The following is a 24412-nucleotide window of genomic DNA, read 5'->3' as shown; positions in this document are numbered from 1 at the left end:
TTCCCCTGAATAATAAGTTTACCATCCTGGATACTGTTGGTGAGGATGACCGACCAGGTGTGAGCCACAGTGGCAGGGCCTCTGGCACTGAGTCTGACCCTGTGGTGCAGAAGGATGGGACAGAGAAGAGCAGAGCTGCAGTCATTGGAGATTCAATAGTCAGGGGAGCAGACAGGAGATTTTGTGGATGTGAGAAGGACACCCGCATGATTTGTTGCCCCCCCCCCCCCCCCCCCGGGTGCCAGGGTCTGGGATGTCTCTGACCAGGTGCATGACGTCCTGGTACGAGAGGGAAAGCAACCAGACGTCGTGATACATGTTGGTACCAACGACATAGGCAGGAAGAGGACCTCAAGGGTAGCGTTCTCAGGATTGCTGCCAGTGCTACATGATAGTGATGGTAAGAATTGGAGGAGATGGCAGTTGAATGTGTGGCTGAAGAGTTGGTGCAAGGAGCTGGGTTTTAGATTTTTGGATCATTGGGATCTCTTCTGGGGAAGGTGGGACCTGTACAGATTGGGTGGGTTGCACCTGAACTTGAGGGGGAGCAATATCCTTGCAGGTAGGTTTGCTAGCATGGTTCAGGAGGGTTTAAACTAATTTGCAAGGGGGATTGGACCCGGAGCAATAGAGCAGGGAAAGAAGTGCATGGAGTAAAGCCAGATCTAACATATAGAGAGGCTTTGAGGAAAGAGAAGCAGAATAAAGGGTGTAAAGGTAGTAAGGTAGAAGGGCTAAAGTGTGTGTACTTCAATGCAAGAAGCATCAGGAATAAAGGTGATGAACTGAGAGCTTGGATACATACATGGAATTATGATGTAGTGGCCATTATGGAGACTTGGCTGGCACCAGGGCAGGAATGGATTCTCAATATTCCTGGATTTCAGTGCTTGAAAAGGGATAGAGAGGGGGGAAAAGGGGAGGAGGAGTGGCGTTACTGGTCAAGGATACTATTACAGCTGCAGAAAGGGTGGGTACTGTAGCAGGATCCTCTTTTGAGTCAGTATGGGTAGAAGTCAGGAACAGGAAGGGAGCAGTTACTCTACTGGGGATATTCTATAGGCCCCCTGGTAGCAGCAGAGATACCGAGGAGCAGATTGGGAGGCAGATTTTGGAAAGGTGCAAAAATAACAGGGTTGTTATCATGGGTGACTTTAACTTCCCTAATATTGATTGGCACTTGATTAGTTCCAAAGGTTTAGATGGGGCAGAGTTTGTTAAGTGTGTCCAGGATGGACTCCTGTCACAATATGTTGACAGGCCGACTAGGGGGAATGCCATACTAGATCTAGTATTAGGTAATGAACTGGGTCAGGTCACAGATCTGTCAGTGGGTGAGCATCTGTGGGACAGTGATCACCTCTCCCTGGCCTTTAGCATTTATCATGGAGAAGGATAGAATCAGAGAGGACAGGAACATTTTTAATTGGGGAAGGGCAAATTATGAGGCTATAAGGCTAGAATTTGCGGGTGTGATTTGGGATGATGTTTTTGCAGGGAAATGTACTATGGACATGTGGTCGATGTTTAAGGATCTCTTGCAGGATGTTAGGGATAAATTTGTCCTGGTGAGGAAGATAAAGAATGGTAGGGTGAAGGAACCATGGGTGACAAACGAGGTGGAAAATCTAGTCAGGTGGAAGAAGGCAGCATACATGAGGTTTAGGAAGCAAGGATCAGATGGGTTTATTGAGGAGTATAGGGTAGCAAGAAAGGAGCTTAGATGCGACAATAAGTTAATAAGATGCTTAAAAATACATGCTTGATAGAGCTCTTTAGAAAAGCATATAATTCAGATAATGGTAGTAGAATCATTTCAAGCATGTAAAAGGGGTTGTCAAATCTTAAAACACTTTCGACTTCATACATTAAAACAAAATGGGAGAAGGAATGAGGGATAATTATATCTGTGGAAGAATGGACAACAATATGGAGATGTCAATGGAAGTAGAAATGGAAGGAGTTTGGATGGAAAAACTTGATAAGATATTTTATTACACCCTCTCAGAAATCCCATTATGATAGTAACCTCCCTGTTTGCTGGAGAAATTGTGGAAATCAAAATGCAAATCATTATCATATTTTTTGGGACTGCCCTATTATCAAAAACTATTGGAGGGGGATACACAATGCCCTACAAGACATCTTTAAATGTGAAATACCCTTAGAGAGTAAGACCATATATTTTGGATATATACCTCAAGAATGGGTGAAAAGAGATAAATATTTAACAAATATACTGTTGGTGGCTGGTAAAAAGACTCTTACCAGGAAATGGTTATCACAGGAGAGCCCAACTTTAAATACATGGATGGAAATTACAATAGACATTTACAAAATGGAGAAGATAACAGCATCTGTTAATCATAAGCTGGTACAATTTGATTCATACTGGGAAAATGGTTTAACTACATAATGCCTCATAGGCCTGATTTTATTCTCACAAATCAATGAATCTGTTGTAAAAAAAAAGATCACTCCCTACTTGTACATAGTTCTTTCCTTTTGCTTGTTTTTTCTTTATACTCTTTTCTATAAGTGTATACCTCAGATAAATACTTTGTGGAGATTTGTGATATATATGATATATATGTACAATGTCTGAAATACATCTTATGGAAGTGTTTGTTTGATGATGAACTTCAATCAAAAAAATAAATTACAAAAGAAGGGGCTGAGAAGAGCAAGAATGGGGCATGAGAAGGCCTTGGTGAGTAGGGTAAAGGAAAACACCAAGGCATTCTTCAATTATGTGAAGAACAAAAGGATGACAGAAGTGAAGGTAGGACCGATTAGAGATAAAAGTGGGAAGATGTGCCTGGAGGCTGTGGAAGTGAGCGAGGTCCTCAATGAATACTTCTCTTCGGTATTCACCAATGAGAGGGAACTTGATGACAGTGAGGACAATATGAGTGAGGTTGATGTTCTGGAGCATGTTGATATTAAGGGAGAGGAGGTGTTGGAGTTGTTAAAATACATTAGGACGGGTAAGTCCCTGGGGCCTGATGCAATATTCCCCAGCCTGCTCCACGAGGCAAGGGAGGAGACTGCTAAGCCTCTGGCTAGGATCTTTATGTCCTTGTTGTCCATGGGAATGGTACTGGAGGATTGGAGGAAGGTAAATGTTGTCCCTTTGTTCAAGAAAGGTAGTAGGGATAGTCTGGGTAACTATAGACCAGTGAGCCTTACATCTGTGGTGGGAAAGCTGTTGGAAATAGGATCTATGGGCATTTAGGGAATCATGGTCTGATCAGGGATAGTCAGCATGGCTTTGTGAAGGGCAGATCGTGCCTAACAAGCCTGATAGAGTTCTTGGTGAGGAGGTGACCAGGCATATAGCTGAGTGTAGTGCAGTGGATGTGATCTATATGGATTTTAGTAAGGCTTTTGACAAGGTTCCACATGGTAGGCTTATTCAGAAACTCAGAAGGCATGTGATCCAGGGAAGTTTGGCCAGGTGGATTCAGAATTGGCTTGCCTGCAGAAGGCAGAGAGTCGTGGTGGAGGGAGTACATTCAGATTGGAGAGTTGTGACTAGTGGTGTCCCACAAGGATCTGTTCTGGGACCTCTACTTTTTGTGATTTTTATTAACGACCTGGATGTGGGGGTAGAAGTGTGGGTTGGCAAGTTTGCAGATGACACAAAGGTTGGTGGTGTTGTAGATAGTGTAGAGGATTGTCGAAGATTGCAGAGAGACATTGATAGGATGCAGAAGTGGGCTGAGAAGTGGCCGATGGAGTTCAACCTGGAGAAGTGTGAGGTGGTACACTTTGGAAGGAGAAGCGCCAAAGCAGAGTACAAAGTAAATGGCAGGATACTTGGTAGTGTGGAGGAGCAGAGGGATCTGGGGTACATGTCCACAGATCCCTGAAAGTTGCCTCACAGGTAGATAGGGTAGTTAAAGCTTATGGGGTGTTAGCTTTCATAAGTTGAGGGATAGAGTTTAAGAGACACAATATAATGATGCAGCTGTATAAAACTCTGGTTAGGCCACACTTAGAGTACTGTGTCCAGTTCTGGTTGCCTCACTATAGGAAGGATGTGGAAGCATTGGAAAGGCTACAGAGGAGATTTACCAGGATGCTGCCTGGTTTAGAGTGTATGCATTATGATTAGAGATTAAGGGAGCGAGGGCTTTACTCTTTGGAGAGAAGGAGGATGAGAGAAGACATGATAGAGGTATACAAGATATTAAGAGGAGTAGACAGAGTGGACAGCCAGTGCCTCTTCCCCAGGGCACCACTGCTCAGTACAAGAGGTCATGGCTTTAAGGTAAAGGGAGGGAAGTTCAAGGGGGATATTAGAGGTAGGTTTTTCACTCAGAGAGTAGTTGGTGCGTGGAATGCACAGCCCGAGTCAGTGGTGAAGGCAGATAAACTAGTGAAATTTAAGAGACTATTAGACAGGTATATGGAGGAATTTAAGGTGGAGGGCTATATGGGAGGCAGGGTTTGAGGGTTGGCACAACATTGTGGGCCGAAGGGCCTGAAATGTGCTGTACTATTTTATGTTCTATGTTCAGTACTCACCCTCTGCACTTGCCTCACTGGTTCAATTGACAAACAATGGAAGCTTCAATCATTGAAATGAAGTCAAACAATGGCTTCCTGCCCATCCCACAGACTTCTCACGACAAAATTTGTGCATGCTGCCTCCATCTTCTGGAATCCCCTTCTGCCTCCGTCTCCCAAAAAGCAATATTAACTCAAATGAAGCATGGCTATTTGAGTTCATGTCACTTTCCACCACTCTCGCCATTCTCCTCAGATCTTTCTCATTAAGAAGTCATTTTCACCCTCAGAAGTGCCGCTCACTGAATGCTTTTTGTTTATTGCACAATTATCTGTAAACTCTAGAGACTGCTGTGCATAAAGATCCTAGAAGATCAACAGTTTCTGAGATACACAAACCATCCTGTATGGCTCCAACGATCATTCAATAGTCGAAGTCTCTTAGATCACATTTCTTTCCCCATTCTGATGTTTGGTTTGAACAACAGCTGAACCACTTGACCATTCTGCATGCTTTTATGCATCGAGTGGCTGACACATGATTGGACGAATAGATATTTTCATTAACAAGCAGGTATGCAGGTGTATCTAATAAGGTATGTTTGTAGTTCTTCAGACATTGTAAATCTCCTGAGGCACTTGCTGACATGAAGGATCAATGTGTAAAAGAGCCAAGAAGTTGCTGAGATATGAGAATGATTCCAGGAATGAAAGTATTAACATATGAGAAGCGTTTGAAGGCTCTGGGCCTGTATTTCCTGTAGCTTAGAAAAATGAGAAAGGATCTCATCGAAACCTATCAAATATTGAAAGGTTTCGATAGAGTGGATGTGGAGAGGAAATTCCTTTAGAACATAGAAAACTACAGCACATTACAGGCCCTAAGGCCCACAGTGTTGTATCAACCATGTAAACTACTCTAGAAACTGCCTAGAATTATCCTACCACATAGCCCTCTATTTTTCTTAGCTCCATGTACTTATCTAAAAGTCTCTTAAAAGACCCTTGTTGTATCAGCCTCCACCACCGTCACCAGCAATGCATTCCACACACCCAACACTGGGTGAAAAACTTACCTTTGACATCGCCTCTGTACTGACATCCAGGCACCTTAAAATTATGCCCCCTCGTGTTAGCCATTTCAGCCCTGGGAAAATCCCTCTGGCTATCCACATGATCAGTGCCTTTCATCATCTTGTACATCTCTATAAGGTCACTTCTCATCCTCCGTCGCTCCAAGGAGAAAAGGCCAAATTCACTCAACCTGTTCTCATAAGGCATACTCTCCAATCCAGGCAACATCCTTGTGAAACACTCTGGTTCTGTCAGCTGCATAAGTCTAGGGAAGACAATCTCTGCCAAACGTGAAATTCAGGTGCAAGCCCACCCCAAAATTGCCAGTTTGTGTGAGTGCTGTGGGATTCGTTACCCTGTTACAAATAAGTACCATGAAATAAAAGACAGTACACCGCATACAATTAAAAGATTTAGCTTTATAATTCTTAATTTGACCAAGGGTTAGTAAAGAAAGAATTTTAAAAAAAGAAAAGGGCCCATTTTAATGAAACAGTTTAATGTGCACAAGCTGGAGCTCATGGTTTCCCTGTTGCCGATCCTCCTTCAATCTCACTCAGGGCTTCATTGAATCATGGCCCCACTCCGGGTCAAGTCCTATGACCTCTTCTCTCTGGCATCTTCTCTCTTCATCTTGCCTCGAACAAAAAGCACTAAGCCCAACCTTCGTGTCCCTCATCAAAGAAACCTCTCCTTAATCCGACCATCCTAACAAAATTCTCCTATCTCTTATCCTCAACAGTACCCAAACAAGCAGCTTACAGCAGCATAATAGTAAAAAATATGAACCAGGGTATTACACTTATAAATCTCCTCTGCACTCTCTCTATTCTATCTATATCCTTCCTGTAGTGAGGTGACCAGTACTTCAAGTGGGGTCTCACCAAGTTCTCGTATAGCCATAACATTACCTCACAGCTCTTGAACTCAAGCCCATGGTTGATGAATGCCAGCACACCATACACCTTCTTAACAACACTGTCAATCTGCACAGCAACTTTGAGTGTCCTATGGACACAGATGTCAAGATCTCTCTGATCCTATACACTGTCAAGAGCCTTACCATTAATACTATATTCTGTCTTCAAATTTGACCTACCAAAATGAATCACTTAACTGGGTTGAACCCCATCTGCCACTTGTCAGCCCAGCTCTGCTCCCTATCAGTGACCACAGTAACCTCTGAAAACCCTTAAGACTATCCAAACACACCCAACCTTTCTGTCATCAGCAAACTTACTAACCCACCCTCCTGCTTCTTCATCTAGGTCATTTATAAAATTCACAAAGAGGAGGGGTCCCAGAACAGATCACTGCAGAACACCATCCTCCATGCAAAATACAAACCATCTACCATCACCCTTTCCCTTAAGGGGGCAAGCCAATTCTGGATCCATAAAGTGAGGATCCCATGTCTCCTTACTTTCTGAATGAGCCTTGCATGGGGAAACTTAATAAATGCCTTACTGAAAACTGTATACTCTACATCCACTGCTCTGCCTTCATCATTGTGTTTTGTTACATCCTCAAAGAATTCAATCAGGCTCTTAAGGGGTGACCTGCCTTTGACAAAGCCATGATCAGGTATAATCAGATTATAATCAGATCACATAATCAGTTTATGTCTCTCCAAATGTTCATAAATCCTGTCTCTCAGGAACTTTTCCAACAATTTGACCACCACTGAAGTAAGACTCACTAGACTATAATTTCCTGAGTTATCTCTATTCCCTTTCTTGAACAAGAGAACAACATACGCAACCCTCCAGTCCAATGGTACTTCTCTCGTCCCTATTGATGATGCAAAGGTCACGGCCAGAGCCTCAGCAATCTCCTCCCTTGCTTCCTATCAGTAGCCTGGTGTATATTCCGTCCAGTCACAGCAATTTATCTGACTTAATGCTTTGCAAAAGTTGTGGCACATGCTCTTTTTCAATGCCTAAATGCTCAAGCGTTTCAGTCCGCTGTATCATTCCCACAATTGCCAAGGTCCTTTTCTCTGGTGAATTCCTTAATTACCTCCACTATCTCCTCTGACTCCATGCACACGTTTCCACTATCACACCTGAATAATCCTATTCTCACATGGCTCATCCTCTTGCTCTTTGCATACTTGTAGAATGCCTTGGGGTTTTCCTTAATCCTGGTCACGAAGGTCTTCTCTTGGCCCCTTCTAGCTCTCCTCATTTCATTCTTAAGCTCCTTCCTGGCAATCTTGTAATTTTCTAAAACTCTTTATCAGTGCCTAGTTTCTTGAACGTTTCAAAAGCTTTTCTTCTCACTAGATTTTCCACGTCCTTTGTACACCATGAGTCTTTTGCCCTACCATCATTTCCCTGCCTCAATGGAACATACCTATGCAGAGCACCATGCAAATGCTCCCTGAACATTTGTCACATTTCTGCTGTGCATTTCCCTGAGAACATCTGTTTCCAATTTATGCACTCAAGTTCCTGCCTGATATCATCATATTTCCCCTACCCCAATTAAATGTTTTTCCAAATTGTCTGCTCCTCTTGCTCTCTAACACCATGACAAAGGAGAAGGAGTTGTGATCACTACATCCAAAATGTTTTCCGTCCAAGAGATCTGACACCTGACCAGGTTCATTTCCCAATACCAGATCAAGTACAGCCTTTCCTTTATCCTTTTTCCTTTCCTTTGACTTATCTATATATTGCATCAGGAAACCTTCCTGAAAACACCTAACGAACTCCACCCCATCTAAACCCCTTGCTCTAAGGAGATACCAGTTAATATTAGGAAAGTTAAAATTTGCCATCACAACAATCCTATTATTATTGCACCCTTCCAGAATCTGTCTCCCTATCTGCTCCTTGATGTCCCTGCTACTATTAGGAGGTCTATAAAAAACATCCAGTGGAGTTATTTCCCCCTTCCTGTTTCTGACTTCCACCCACATTGACTCAGTAGGTAATTCCTCTATGACTTCCTACTTTTCTGCATCTGTGACACTATCCTTGATTAGCAATGCAACTCCCCCCACCTCTTTTGCCTTGCTCCCTGTAGCCATATATAACCATATAACAATTACAGCACGGAAACAGGCCATCTCGGCCCTTCTAGTCTGAGCTGAACGCTTACTCTCACCTAGTCCCACTGACCTGCACTCAGCCCATAACCCTCCATTCCTTTCCTGTCCATTTACCTATCCAATTTTACTTTAAATGACAATACCGAACCTGCCTCTACCACTTTTACTGGAAGTTCATTCCACACAGCTACCACTCTCTGAGTAAAGAAATATTTTTGAATATTTCTGTATTTTTGAAACATCTAAAGCCTGGAACACTCAGCAGTTATTCCTGCCCCAGAGACATCTCAAGTCTTTGTAAAGACCACAACATCATAGTTCCGTGTATTGATCCATGCTCTTAAGTTCATCCACCTTGTTTATGATAATCCTTGCTTTAAAATAGAAACATCCTGAGCTATCAGGCTGAGTGCCTCTTTGCTCTATCATCTACCTATCCTTCCTCACAAGCTCCCTACAAGCTGTCTCTACTTGTACGCCAACCGCCCCATCCTCTGCATCTTCTCCTTGGTTCCCACCTACCTGGTAATCTAGTTTAAACCTTCCCCAATTGCATTAACAAACTTCCCCACCAGGATATTGGTCCTCCTTGGATGCAAGTGCAACCCGTCCTTTTTATACAGATCACACCTACCCTAGAAGAGGTCTCAGAAATCTGAATCCCTGCCCCATCTCCAATCCTTCAGCCACGCGTTTAACCACCAGCTCATTCTATTCCTATACTCACTGTTGTGTGGCACTGGCAGCAATCCCAAGATTACTACCTCTGAGGTCCCACTTCTCAGTTTCCTTCTAACTCCTTGCATTCTACTTTCAGGACCTCCTCCCATTTTCTACCTATGTCATGGTACCAATATGTACCACAACCTCTGGCTGCTCATCCTCCCATTTCAGGATACTGCGATTCAGAAACATCGCCAACCCTGGCACCTGGGAGCAAACTACCATCTGTACTATTTTTCATGCCCACAGAATCACCTATCTGTCCCCCTAACTATAGTCCCTTATTTATGATATGTTATGATCATCATGGGAGATTTTAAAATTCAGGTCAATTGGGAAAATCAGGTTGGTAATGGATCTCAAGGGAGTAAGTTTATTGAATGCCTAAGAGATGGCTTTTTAGAGCAGTTGGTCATTCAGCCTACTAGGGGATGAGCTGTACTGGATTGCATGTTATGTAATGAACCAGAGCTGATTAGGGAGCTGAAGGTAAAAGAACCCTTACAATTACAATATGATTAAGTTCAACTTAAAATTTGATAGGGAGGAATTAAAGTATGATGTAGCAGTATCTCAGGAATAAGGGAAACTACAGTGGTATGAGAGAGGAGTTGGCCAAAGTAAATTGGAAGGAGTGGCAGGCAGGGATATCAGCAGAGTAGCAATGGCGTGTGTTTCTGGGAAAAATGAGGAAGGAGAAATAATAACGGGTAACAAGGAGATGGCAGATGAACTAAATGAGTATTTTGCATCAGTCTTTACTGTGGAAGACACTAGCAGTGTGCCAGATGTTGTGTGTGAGGGAAGAGAATGGGTGCAGTTACTATTACAAGAGAGAAGGTGCTTAAAAAACTGAAAGACCAACAGGTACATAAGTCACCCAGATCAGATGAACTGCACCCTAGGGATCTGAAAGAGATAGCTTTAGAGATTGTGGCGGCATTAGCAATGACCTTTCAAAAAAAATCTTTGGACTCTGGCATGGAAAATTACACTTGTCACTCCACTCTTTAAGAAAGGAGTGAATAGTGAATGATCAGCCATGATCTCAGAATGGCGGTGCAGACTCGAGGGGCCAAATGGTCTACTTCTGCACCTATTGTCTATTGTCTAAAGGAGGAAGGCAGAAGAAAGGAAATTATAGTCTAGTATACACAAAGTACACTGCAGATGCTGTGGTCAAATAAACGTACAAACAAGCTGGATGAACTCAGCAGGTCGGACAGCATCCATTGAAAGGAGCAGTCAACGTTTCGGGCTGAGACCCTTTGTCAGGACTAAAGAAGGAGGGGGCGGGGCCCTATAAAGAAGGGGGGGTGGAATGTGCCAAGTGAAAAACCAATCAGAGGAAAGATCAAGGGGTAGGGGAGGGGAAGCAGGGAGGGGATAGGCAGGAGAGGTGAAGAAGGAATGTAAGGGAGGAGGCCATGTATGAACATATCTTAATATATACACACACACACGCACACACACACACACATACACACACACACACACACACACGCATGCACGCATGCACACACACACACACCCCTTATCCCTGCAAGTGTAAGTGCTACACACCTGTCCCTACGCCTCCTCTCTTACCATCATTCAGGACCCCAAACAGTCCCTCCAGGTGAGGCAACACTTCACTTGTGAGTCTGTTGGGGTAATCTATTGCATCCGGTGCTCCCGGTGCGGCCTCCTCTACATCGGTGGCACGTGATGCCGATTGGGGGACCGCTTCGTTGAGTACCTCCGCTCCATCTGCCATAACAGACAGGATCTCCCAGTTGCCACACGCTTCAACTCTGCTTTACATTCCCATTCGGATATGTCCATACATGACCTCCTCTACTGCCATGATGAGGCCAAACTCTGGTTGGAGGAGCAACACCTCATATACCGTCTGGGTAGTCTCCAGCCCCTTGGTATGAACATCGAATTCTCCAACTTCCGGTAATTCCCTCCCTCTCCCTTCCCCCATCCCACTTTCACTCTGCCTCCTCTTCTAGCTGCCTGTCAGCTCTCTCATGATTCTGCCTTCTTCTGCTACCCATAGTGCTTTCCCCTTACAGTCCTTCTTCACCTCTCCTGCCTGTCCCCTCCCTGCTTTCCCTCCCCCACCCCTTGATATTTCCTCTGATTGGTTTTCCACCCTCCTCCCTCCTTCTTTATAGGCCCCCTGCCCCCTCCTTCTTTAGTCCTGACGAAGGGTCTCAGCCGAAAACGTTGACTGCTCCTTTCAACGGATGCTGCCCAACCTGCTGAGCTCATCCTAAATTATAGTCTAGTTAGCCTGACCTCAGTGGTTGGGAAGATGTTAGACTCAATTGTTAAGGATGAGGTGATGGAGTACTTGGTGACACTGGACAAGATAGGACAAAATCAGCATGGTTTCCTTAAGGGAAAATCCTGCCTGATGAACCTGTTGGAATAATTTGAGGAGATTTCAGGTAGGATAGAAACACAGAAAACCTACAGCACAATACAGGCACTACGGCCCACAAAGCTTTGCCAAACATGTCCTTATCATTGAAATTACTTAGGGTTACCCATAGCCCTCTATTTTTCTGAGCTCCATGTACCTGTCCAGGAGTCTCTTAAAAGACCCTATTGTATCCACCTCCACCACTCTTGCCAGCAGCCCATTCCATGCACTCACCACTCTCTGCGTAAAAAAAACTTACCGCTGACATCTCCCCTGTACCTGCTTCCAAGCACCTTAAAACTGCTTCCTCTCATGCTAGCCATTTCATCCCTGGGAAAAAGCCTCTGACTATCCACACGATCAAAACATCTCATCATCTTATACACCTCTATCAGGTCACCTCACATCCTCCGTCGCACCAAGGAGAAAAGGCAAAGTTCACTCAACCTGTTCTCATAAGGCATGTTCCCCAATCCAGGCAACACCCTTGTAAATCTCCTCTGCACCCTTTCTATGGTTTCCGCATCCTTCCTGTAGTGAGGCAACCAGAACTGAGCACAGTACTCCAAGTGGGGTCTGGCCAGGGTCCTATATAGCTGCAACATTACCTCTCAACTCCTAAACTCAATCCCATGATTGATAAAGACCAAAGGAGATAAAGGGGATGCAGTGGTTTTGGATTTTCAGAAGGACTTTGACAAGATGCCACACATGAGGCTACTTACTAAGTTAAGAGCCCATGGTGTTACAAGAAAGTTACTAACATGGTTAGAGTATTGGTTGATTGGAAGGAGGCAGCGAGTGGGAATAAAAGGATTCTTATCTGGTTGGTTGCCAGTGACAAATGGTGTTCCACAGGAGTCAATGTTGGGACCACTTATTTTTATGCTGGATATAGATGATGAAATAGATGGCTTTGTTGCCAAGTTTGCAGATGATATGAAGATTGGTGGAGAGGCAGGTAGTGTTGAGGAAACAGAGGTTGCAGAAGGGCCCAGACAGATTAAGAGAACGGTCAAGAAAGTGGCAAATTGATCAAATGACATTAATATACCTCCTTCAAAACAATTCCCTATATATCTAATCCCATTTTGAATCCAATTATATAAAAGTTGATTGTCCATTGTGAAAGGAATAAGTCTATTTTGAATTAAAGATCTCTTTGCTAATAAAGATTTTTTTGTCTCATCATCAACATTTATCTTATTCCATAAATCAATCAAATGTTTTAATATAGGAGATTCTTTCTTTTCCCGTATCCATTTAGATTCCCATTTGTATATAAAATCTTCTGCTACGTTTTCTCCTATTTTATCTAATTCTATTCTAATCCATGCCGGTTTATCTTTCTCGAAAAAAGATGCAATAAATCTAAGTTGATTTGCTTTATAATAATTCTTAAAATTTGGAAGTTGTAATCCTCCTAGATCAAATTTCCATGTCAATTTTTCCAACGATATTCTTGACGTCTTACCTTTCCAGAGGAATTTCCTCACATATTTGTTTAACTCTTGAAAAAACTTCTGGGGTAATTGTATTGGTAATGATTGAAATAAATATTGTAATCTAGGGAATATATTCATTTTTATAGTATTTACTCTACCTACTAATGTTATTGGTAATATCAAATAACACTTTATTTTGTTACTTTCAATTAAGGGCTTATTTAAGAGAAAAATTAGGTCAAACAATGTTATTGCCGAAATCTAATGAAATAGAAATTTTAATTCAAAAAGGAAATATTAAAAAATTTATATCTTGCATGTATAATTTGATTCAAAGACAGGTAATTAAACAAGGAGTCCATAAGTCAAGACAAAAATGGGAAAGTGATTTGAATATTAAAATTGAAGAAACAAATTGGTCAAGACTATGTCTTGATAGTATGACAAATACAATAAATGTTCGGTTAAGATTAGTGCAGTATAATTTTCTACATCAATTATATATTACACCACAAAAAATAAAAAAATTAAATCCAAATTTATCGGATCAGCGTTTCCGATGTAACCAGGAAACTGGTACTTTTTTACATTCGACATGGTCTTGCTCTAAAATTCAACCTTTTTGGACAAATTTAAGACTTTTACTGGAACACAATTTCCTCATAATCCAATATTATTTTTACTAGGTGATATTGAAGGGATAAAACCGAAACTCAAACTAAATAAGTATCAGAAAGAATTTATAAAAATTGCACTGGCAGTAGCCAAAAAAGCTATTGCAGTTACTTGGAAATCGGATACACATTTAAGTATAGACTCTTGGAAGAAAGAAATCTATGGTTGTATTCCATTAGAAAAAATTACTTATAATTTAAGAGATAAATATGAAACATTTCTGAAAATTCGGAGCCCTTATTTACAAAAGACAGGATTAAATATATAGATGCTCTGAAGATGAAACAATTGGTTATTAGGGGAAAGAAATAAATATACATATTAAAGTTATTACGAATTCCATGGAGCATGTGGAGATCTTCCAACAACCAGGCATTCTTTCTTTCTTTCTTTTTTTTTCTTTCTTTCTCTTTTTTTTCTATAGGGCAGTTAGGGGGGAGGGGGTAAGGGTTATATAGTTTTTTCATACTTTGTAACCATTTAAAAATACAATAAAAAAAGTTAAAAAAAAAAGTGGCAAATGAAATATAATGCTAGAAAATGCATGGTCATACACTTTGGTAGTAGAAATAAATGTGCAGTCTATTTTCTAAACGGGGAGAAAATCCAACAATCTGAGATGCAATTGGTCTTGGGAATCTTTGTGCAGAACACTCTAAAGGTTAATATGAAGATTGAGTCAGTGGTGAGGAAGGCAATGCAATGTTAGCATTCGTTTCAAGAAGTCTAGAGTACAAGAGAAGGGATGTGATGCTGAGGCTTTACAAGGCACTGGTGAGGCTTCACCTTGAGTATTGTGTACAGTTTTGTGCTCCTCATCTTAGAAGAGATGTGCTGGCTTTGCAGAGGGTACTAATAGATGATTCCAGGAATGAAAGGGTTATCATAAGAGGAATGTTTGATGGCTGTGGGAGAGCCTGGGATAAGAGGGTACAGAATCAGGATAGAGGGGTGTCCATTCAAAAAACAGAGAAGCAGAAAAATTTCTTTAGCCAGAGGCTGATGAATTTGTGGCATTTGTTGCCTCGTGCAGCTGGGGAGACCAGGTTGTTGGGTGTATTTAAGGCAGAGATTGACAGATTCTTGATTGGACATGGTATCAAAGGTAATGGGTGAAGGATGAGAAATGAGGTTGAGCAGTAGAAAAAAAAGGATCAGCCATGATTGTATGGCAGAGCAGAATCAATGGACCAAATGACCTAGTTCTGCTTCAATGTCTTATGGTCTTATTTCTGCTGCCATGCTCCTTGATTCCCTACCCTTCTGAGCTACAGGCCCGGCCACTGTTGGTCCCCAGGTAGGTCGTCAACCCCCCCCCCCCCCCCCATAGTACTCAATATGGAGTTTCTTTTATTAAGGGGACAGCCACTGAGGTGCTCTCCTCTACCTACGCTCTCCCATCCCTCTCCTGACAGTCACCCACTTATCTGTCTCTTGTGGCCCTGGTGTGACTACCTGCCTGTAGCTCCTATCAATCACCTCCTCAGTTTCCCTAACAAGCAGAAGGTCATCAAGTTGCAGCTCTAGTTCTCTAACTTGGTTTCTAAGGAGCTGCAGCTCAACACACCTGGTGCAGTTGTGGCCATCAGGGAGGCTGGAAGTGGGGCAGTATAGGACACAGCCTCAGAATAGAGGGATGTCCATTTGGAGCAGAGATGAGTAGGAATTTCTTTAGCCAGAGGGTGGTGAATCTGTGGTATTTACTGCCATAGATAGCTGTGGAGATGAAGTCATTAGATATATTTAAAATAGACATTAATAGGTTCTTGACTAGTAAGAGTGTTAAAGGTTAGTGAGAGAAGGCAGGAAAATGGGGTTGAAAGAGATGGAATGGCAGAGCAGACTTCATGGGCCTTGTAAGGTCCACTTTACAGAAAGAGCAAGCAGAAGACGTAGAGGAAGTGAAATAATCAGAGAGATTGGCTATCTAGAAGATGCTGCTCAGGGAATCGTTGACTGGCGCCATCCTGATTCGTTGTTTTAGGGCAGCAATACAGTTTAATCCATAAAAATATATAATACAAATATATATAAAATAGTGCAAAAAGAGGACAAAATATTGAGGTAATGTTCATTAGTTCATGAAATCTAATGTTGGAGGGGAAGAAGTTGTTTCTAAATTTTGAGTGTGTTTCTTCAGGCTCCTGTATTTCCTCTATGATGGTAGTAATGAGAAGATGGCATGTCCTGGATAGCAAGAGCCCTTCATGATGCCTTCTTGAGTCTTCAACAGCTTAGAAGAAGTAAAAGGGAAGGAGAATGCCAGAGATGTTACTTAAGACTGCAGAATAAAGAAAAATACAATAATTTAGAAAGGGATAAGAATTTAACTTCAGACAACATGGAAGTAAAGTAAAGTTTAAAAGAGGGGTAATGAATACAGGACAGTAGGTGTTATATTTGAATACACAAAATATACCATAAGACCATAAGGTCATAAGATGGAGCAGAATTAGGCCATTTGGCCCATTGAATCTGCTCCTCCATTTCATCATGGCTCATCCACTTTCCCTCTCAGCCCCAATCTCCTACCTTCTCCCGGTATCCCTTTATGTCTTGACTAATCAAGAATCTATCAACCTCTGACATAAATATGCCCAATGACTTGGCCTCCACAGCTGCCTGCGGCAATGAATTCCACAGATTCAACACTCTGGCTAAAGGAATTCCTCCTCATCTCTTTTTAAATGGACTTCCCTCTATTCTGAGGCTGTGTCTCTCATCTTAGACTCCCCCATAATAGGAAACATCCTCTCCACATCCACTCTATCGAGGCCTTTCAACATTCAATAGATTTCAGTGAGGTCACCCCTCATTCTTCTGAATTCCAGCGAGTAGAGCCATCAAATGCTCCTCAAATGATAAACCCAAACATGAAAAAATTTTCAGATGCTTGAGATCTAAAGCAACACACACAAAATGCTGAAGGAACTCAGCAGACCAGGCAGCATCTATGGAAAAGAGTAAACAGTCAATGTTTCAGGCAAAGACCCTTCTTCAAGACTCAAAAAGGGTCCTGAAGAAAGGTCTCAGTCCAAATAATTGACTGTTAAACCTTCTCCATAAGTGCATCCCAGCCTGCTGAGTTCCTCCAGCATTTTGTGTGTCTTCTCAAAACTGTATTCAATCTGCCACTTCTTTGCCCATTCTTCTAATCAGTCCAATTCGTACTGTAGCCTCTCCACTTCCTCAACACTACCTGCCCCTCCACCTATCTTTGTATTGTCTGCAAACCTGGAGAAAGCCATCAATTCCATCATCCAAATCATTCACATATAACATAAAAGAAGTCACTACACAGATCCCTTGTGAAATGCCACTAGTCACCAATCAGCCAATGCTCTATCCATGCTAGTGTCTTTCTTGTAATACCATGGGCTCCTAACGTGTTAAGCAACTTCATGTGAGGCATCTTGTCAAAGGCCTTCTGAAAATCCAAGTATACAACATTAACCGATTCTACTTTGTTTATCCTGCTTGTTATTTCTTCAAAGAATTCCAACAGATTTGCCAGGTAAGATTTTTCTTTCTGCCTGTCTTCTTCCTTTCTTCTGCCTGTCTCCCTTCTTGAAGAGAGGAGTGACATTTGCAATTTTCCAGTCCTCTGGAACCATGCCAGAATCAATTAATTCTTGAAAGATCATTACTATTGCCTCCACAACCTCTTCAGGCACCTCTTTCAGAACCCTGGGGTATGGACAACCATTCTAGATGACTTATTTACCTTTAGACCTTTCAGTTTCCCAGAACCTTCTCCCTAGTAATGGCAACTTCACACACTTCTGCCCCCTGACATTCTTGAACTTCCAGCATACTGCTTGTGTCTTCCATAATGAAGTGATGCAAAGTACTTATTCAGTTCATCGGCCATTTCTTTCTTCCCCTTTACGACCTCTCCAGCATCATTTTCCAACAGTTCAATATCTACTCTTGCCTCTCTTTTACACTTTATCAATCTAAAGAAATTTTTGGTATCTTTTTTAATATTTTGGACTAGGTTACCTTCGTATTCCATGTTTTCCTTCTTTATGATTTTGTTTAGTTGCCTTATGTTAATTTTTAGAAGCTTCCCAATCCTCTAACTTACCACTAATTTTTGCTGTATTGTATGCCCTCTCCTTGTCTTTTATGTTGGCTTTGACTTCTCTTGTCAGCCACAGTTGTGTCATCCTGCCTTTAGAATACTTCTTCTTTGAGATGTATATATCCTGCACCTTCCAAATTGCTCCCAGAAATTAAAACCATTGCTGTCCTGCTGTCATTCCAGCTCGTGTTCCTTTCCAATCAATTTTGGTCATCTCCTCTTTCATGCCTCTGTAATTCCCTTTACTCCACTGTAATACTGATACATCTGACTTTAGCTTCACATTTTCAAATTTCAGGGTGTATTCTATTATATTATGATCACTGGCCCTTAACAGTTCTTTATCTTAAGCTCCCTAATCAATTTTGGCTCACTGCACATCACCCAATCCAGAATAGCTGAAACCATAAGATCATAAGACATAGGAACAGAATTAGGCCATTTGGCCCATCGAGTGTGCTCTGCCATTCAATTGTGGCTGAACTTTTTTCTCCTCCTCAACCCCATGTTCTGGCCTTCTCCCCGTAACCTTTGATGCCATGTCCAATCAAGAACCTATCAATCTCTGCCTTAAATACACCCAACTATCTGGCCTCCAAGGTTGCATGTGGCAAGAAATTCCACAAATTCTCCACCCCCGGCTAAAGAAATTACTCTGCATCTCTGTTTTGAATGGACACCCCTCTGTCCTGAGGCTGTGCCCTCTTGTCCTAGACTCTCCCACCATTGGAAATATCCTTTCCACATCTACTCTGTCTTGGCCTTTCAACATTCAAAATGTTTCAATGAGATATCCCCTCATCCTTCTAAATTCCAGTGAGTACAGACCCAGAGCCATCAAACATTCCTCGTATGATAACCCTTTCATTCCTAGAATCATCCTTGTGAACCTCCTCTGGACCCTCTCCAATGTCAGCACATCTCTTCTAAGATGAGGGGCCCAAAACTACAGTCGGCCCTCCTTATCCGTGGATTCCGTATGCACAGATTCAACAAACCATGGATCGGGAAAACCCGGAAGTTCGCTCTCCAGCACTCGTTGCTTGAGCATGTACAGACTATTTTTCTTGTCATTATTCCCTGAACAATACAGTATAACAACTATTTACATAGCATTTACATTGAATTATGTATTATAAATGATCTAGAAATGACTTAAAAAAACAGGCAGTCCCTGGGTTATGAATGAGTTCTGTTCCTGAGTCGGTCTTTAAGTCAGATTTGAAGTCAGAACAGGTACATCCGGTATTATTTAGCGTCAGTTAGTCAAACGTTTTTCTTAGTATGTAGTACATATTTTACCTTTCTATGCATATAGATCACTTAAGAAATACACGTATTTCAATAATTAAACCACTGCGTTGCTTAGTAATAATTGTAGCTTTCATCGGGGCAGGGCCTTTCAAATTTTCTATTAAAATTGTTCCGATCATTGACTGACTGTAGCCTAACGCTTTTCCAATGACCGATGGCATTTCACCTCTTTCCGATCACTTTATTACTTACACCTTATTTTCAATCGCGATCGTGATTATTTTTGTGAACAGAAACACTGTGGATTCGGAGCTGTGCCGCCAGGTCCTAACGTCCACCACATGGAGACAAGTTAAATAAAGTCTGAGGTTCTGCTGGGTCCTAAAGACCACCACACTCATACATGTTAAATAAGGGACTTGAACATCCACGAACTTTGGTATCAGTGGAGGGTCCTGGAACCAATCCCCCGCAGATAAGGAGGGCCGACTGTATTCAGAATACTCAAGATAAGGCCTCACCAGTGCCTTATAAAGCCTCCGCATCACATCCCTTCACTTGTATACTAGATCTCTTGAAATGAATGCTAACATTTCATTGGCCTTCCTCACCACCAGCTCAACCTGCAAGTTAATTCCCTAGTGGGCTTAACCATGAGCTGCGAAAATAAGGTCGATCTTTTGCTTGTAATGCAGTTAGAAATTAGACAGGTATGACAGTGTAGGCATCACTGAGTTGTGGCTAATGGTAGATCATTGTTGCAAGCTTAACATCCAAGGACACACATCTTGTCAAAAGACAGGCAGGTAGGCAGAGAAGGAGGGGTGGCTCTGTTCATAAAAAATGAAATCAAATCCTAAGAAAGAGGTTGCATTGGATCAGAAGATGTAGAATCCTCATGGGTAGAGTTAAGAAACTGTAAGTGTAAAAAATAAATCCTGATGGGAGTTATATGCAGGCCTCTGAACAGTAGTCTGGATGTGGGTTATTAATTACAATCGGAGGTAGAAAAGGAATGTAAAAAAGGTAATGTTATGATGGTCATAGGGAATTTCAAAATGTAGGTAGATTGGGAAAATCAGGATGGTGCTGAATTGCAAGAGAAGGAATTTGTAGAATACCTACAGATTTCTTTTTAGAGCAGCTTGTGGCTGAACCCACTAGGGAAAAGACAATTCTTGATTGGACATTGTGTAGTGAACCAGATTTAATAAGGAAGCTTAAGGTAAATTAACTTTTAGGAGGCAGTGATCATTATAACCATTACAGCACGGAAACAGGCCATCTCGGTCCTTCTAGTCCGTGCTGAACGCTTACTCTCACCTAGTCCCACTGGCCCGTACTCAGCCCATAACCCTCCATTCCTTTCCTGTCCATATACCTATCCAATTTGATAGGGTGAAAGTAAAGTCTGACGTAGCAGTATTTTAGTGGAGTAAGTGAAATTACAGTGGTATGAGAGAGGAGTTGGCAAAAGTAATTTGGAAGGAGCTGCTGACAGGGATGTCAGCAGACCTGCAATGGTGTGCGTTTTGGGGAAAAATGAGAAAGGTGCAGGACATATGTATTCCAAACATGATGGAATACTCAAACGGTAAAATAATACAACCGTGGCTGACAAGGGAAGTCAAAAAAAAGGGCATACAACCACACAAAAATTAGTGGGAAGGTAGAGGATTGGGAAGTTTTTAAAAATCTACAGAGGGCAACTATAACAATCATTAGAAGGGAAACAATGAAATATAAAAGCAAGCTAGCAAATAATATCAAAGTGGATAGTAAAAGTTTTTTCAAGTATGTTAAAAATAAAAGAGAAAAGAGAATGGATAGAGGACCGCTAGAAAATGAGGCAGGAGAAATTGTAATGGGGGACAAGGAGCTGGCAGATGAACTAAATGAGTATTTTGCATGAGTCTTCACTGTGGAAGACACTAGCAGTATGCTTGATGTTGTAGTGTGTGAAGGAAGAGAAGTGGGTGCAGTGACTGTTACAAGAGAGAAGGTGCTCAAAAAGCTGATGTACCTAAGGTCACCCAGACCAGATGAACTACACCCTAGAGTCCTGAAAGAGGTAGCATTAGAGATTGTGGTGGCATTAGAAATGATCTTTCAAAAAGATGAGGTGATGGTGTACTTGGTGACACAGGACAAAGTCAGCATGGTTTCCTTCAGGGAAAATCCTGCATGCCAAACCTTTTGGAATTCTTTGAGGAGATTACAATTAGGATAGATAAAAGGGCTGCATTGGATGTTGTGTATTTCGACTGTCAGAAGGCCTTTGACAAGGTGCCACACGAGGCTGCTTACCAAGTTAAGAGCCCATGGTATTACAGGAAAGTTACTAACATGGTTAGAGCATTGGCTGATTGGTAGGAGGCAGCAAGTGGGAATAAAAGAATCCTTGTCTGGTTGGCTGCCAGTGACTAGTGATGGTCCACAGGGGTTGGTGTTGGGACCACTTTTTATGCGATCAATGATTTAGATGATGCAATAGACAGCTTTGTTGCCAAGTTTGCAGATGATACGGAGATTGGTGGGGGGCAAGTATTGTTGAGGAAACAGGTAGGATGCAGAAGGACTTAGATTAGGAAAATGGGCAAGAAAGTAGCAAATGAAATACAATGTTGGAAAATGCATGGTCATGCACTTTGGTAGTAGAAATAAATGTGCGGACTATTTTCTAAATGGGGAGAAAATCCAGGAATCTGAGATGCAGAGGGACTTGGGAGTCCTTGTGCAGAACACCCTGAAGGCCAACTTGCAGGTTGAGTCGTTGTGAGGAAGGCAAATGTCATGTTAATATTAATCTCAAGACCAAGAATGTGATACTGAGGCTTTATAACGCCCTGGTGAGGCCTCACCTTGAGTATTGTGAACAGTTTTGGGCTCCTCATTTTAGAAAAGATGTGCTGGCATTGGAGAGGGTCCAGAGGAGGCTCACAAGGATGATTTCAGGAATGAAAGGGTTATCATATGAGGAATGTTTGATGGCTGTGGGCCTGTACTCAGTGGAATTTAGAAGGATGAAGGAGGATCTCATTGAAACCTTTCGAATGTTGAAAGGCCTAGACAGAGTAGATGTGGAAAGGAGATTTCCCATGGTGGGAGTGTCTAGGACAAGAGGGCACAGCCTCAGGATAGAGGGGCGTTCATTCAAAACAGAGATGCAGAGAAATCTCTGATGACATATTTCTGCTCCTATGTCTTATGGTCATATAGTCTTATTTTCCTTACAATTATGTGCCTATCTAGCTATCTTTTGAAAGTCCTTAATGCTACAACCACCTCCGGCAGTGTATTCCAGGAACCCATCACTCGCTGTGTAAAATCTTGCCCCTCACATCTCCTTTAAAATTACCCCCATTATCTTAAATGCATCCCCTCTGGTATTAGACATTTCAACCCTGGTTAAAGGATATTGTCTGTTTGCTTTGTCTATGCCTCTCATACTCTTACAACTTTGTGTCAAATCTCCCCTTAGCCTCTGTCACTCCAGAGAAAGCAACCCAAGCTTGTCCAACCAGTTATCAAAGCACACATGCTCTAATCCAGGCAGTAGCCTGGTAAACCTCTTCTGCACCCTTTCGAAAGCCTTGACATCTGCCCTATAATGGGGTAACCATTATAGATGTACGCAAAGAGATGTAGATTTAGAGATGTACACAAACTCCAATATGAGTAATTTGGAAGATTCAGGATTAGTTCATGCCAAGGACATGTGCTAAATTTAGAAATATACTTTGTAAATCTGAAATTCACAGAAGCTGTAAATGATATATTTTCAAAAGATATGTTATCTATTACAGAAAATCTTTACCTGAAGATGCTAATATTTACTTTAATTCGTCAACACTTGTCCTGCAGGCTCCAATGAACATCTGGGTGGAAAATCAGGTTAATACTATTCTTTATTTTAAACATTCATATCCAGGTGAAACTTTAAATGTTTGCTTACTTTCAATGAAACAGTTTGGATGATTTAAATGTTTGATCAATTATAACTTCTCAGAGCAATGATCACCTTAAATGCATGCTGTCTGGTATTAGACATTTTACCGTTGGGAAACATAGAAACATAGAAAACCAAAAGGATAATACAGGCCCTTCGGCCCACGATGCTGTGCCGAACATGTACTTAATTAGAAATTACCTAAGGTTACCCATAGCCCTCTACTTTTCTAAGCTATACGTACCTATCAAGGAGTCTCTTAAAAGGCCCTATCATATCCCCCTCTACCACCGGTGCCAGCAGCCCATTCCACCCACTCACTACTCTCTGTGCAAAAAACTTACCCCTGGTATCTCCTTTGTACCTACTTCCAAGCACCTCAAAACTGTGCCGTCTCGTGGTAGCCATTTCAGCCCTGGGAAAGAGCCTCTGACTATACACACAATCAATGCCTCTCATCATTTTATACACCTCTAACAGGTCACCTCTCATCCTCCGTCATTCCAAGGAAAAAAGGCCAAGTTCACTCAACCTATTCTCATAAGGGATGCTCCCCAATCCAGACAACATCCCGGTAAATCTCTTCTACACCTTTTCTATAATGTACACATCCATCACTGTATGCCTTCTTAACCACAGAGTCAACCTGTACAGCAGCTTTGAGTGTCCTATGGACTCAGACCCCAAGATCTTTCTGATCCTTCACATTGCCAAGAGTCTTAGCAGTAATACTATATTCTGCCATCATATTTGACCCACCAAAATGAACCACCTCACACTTTACTGGGTTGAGCTCCATCTGCCACTTCTCAGCCCAGTTTTGCATCCTATTGATGTCCCACTATAACATCTTAGACAATAGACGCAGAAGTAGACCATTCGGCCCTTCGAGCCTGCACCGCCATTTTGAGATCATGGCTGATCATCTACTATCAATACCCGGTTCCTGCCTTGTCCCCCTATCCCTTGATTCCCCTATCCATAAGATACCTATCTAGCTCCTTCTTGAAAGCATCCAGAGAATTGGCCTCCACTGCCTTCCGAGGCAATGCATTCCAGACCCCCACAACTCTCTGGGAGAAGAAGTTTTTCCTTAGCTCTGTCCTAAATTACCTACCCCTTATTCTCAAACCATGCCCTCTGGTACTGGACTCTCCCAGCATCTGGAACATATTTCCTGCCTCTATCTTGTCCAATCCCTTAATAATCTTAATAATCTTACAGCCCT

At 42.0% G+C, this 24412-nt stretch overlaps 1 protein-coding gene across 7 annotated transcripts in view; it reads left to right on the top strand.

Annotated features, from left to right (window-relative positions):
• The window catches only part of cfap74 (cilia and flagella associated protein 74), a 460813-nt gene that overhangs the window by 323122 nt on the left and 113279 nt on the right, over positions 1-24412 (top strand). For all 7 annotated transcript variants that reach the window (XM_059952433.1, XM_059952430.1, XM_059952431.1 and 4 more), the window contains one exon: positions 23042-23129. In XM_059952433.1, the coding sequence (XP_059808416.1) occupies positions 23042-23129 (88 nt within the window). The remainder of the gene's footprint in view (positions 1-23041; positions 23130-24412) is intronic.

Source organism: Hypanus sabinus, chromosome 27 (assembly GCF_030144855.1).
Source record: "Hypanus sabinus isolate sHypSab1 chromosome 27, sHypSab1.hap1, whole genome shotgun sequence".
NCBI classification, from domain to species: domain Eukaryota; kingdom Metazoa; phylum Chordata; class Chondrichthyes; order Myliobatiformes; family Dasyatidae; genus Hypanus; species Hypanus sabinus.
Note: the sequence above shows the minus strand (reverse complement) of the source record. Positions and strands in the feature narration are given on the sequence as shown.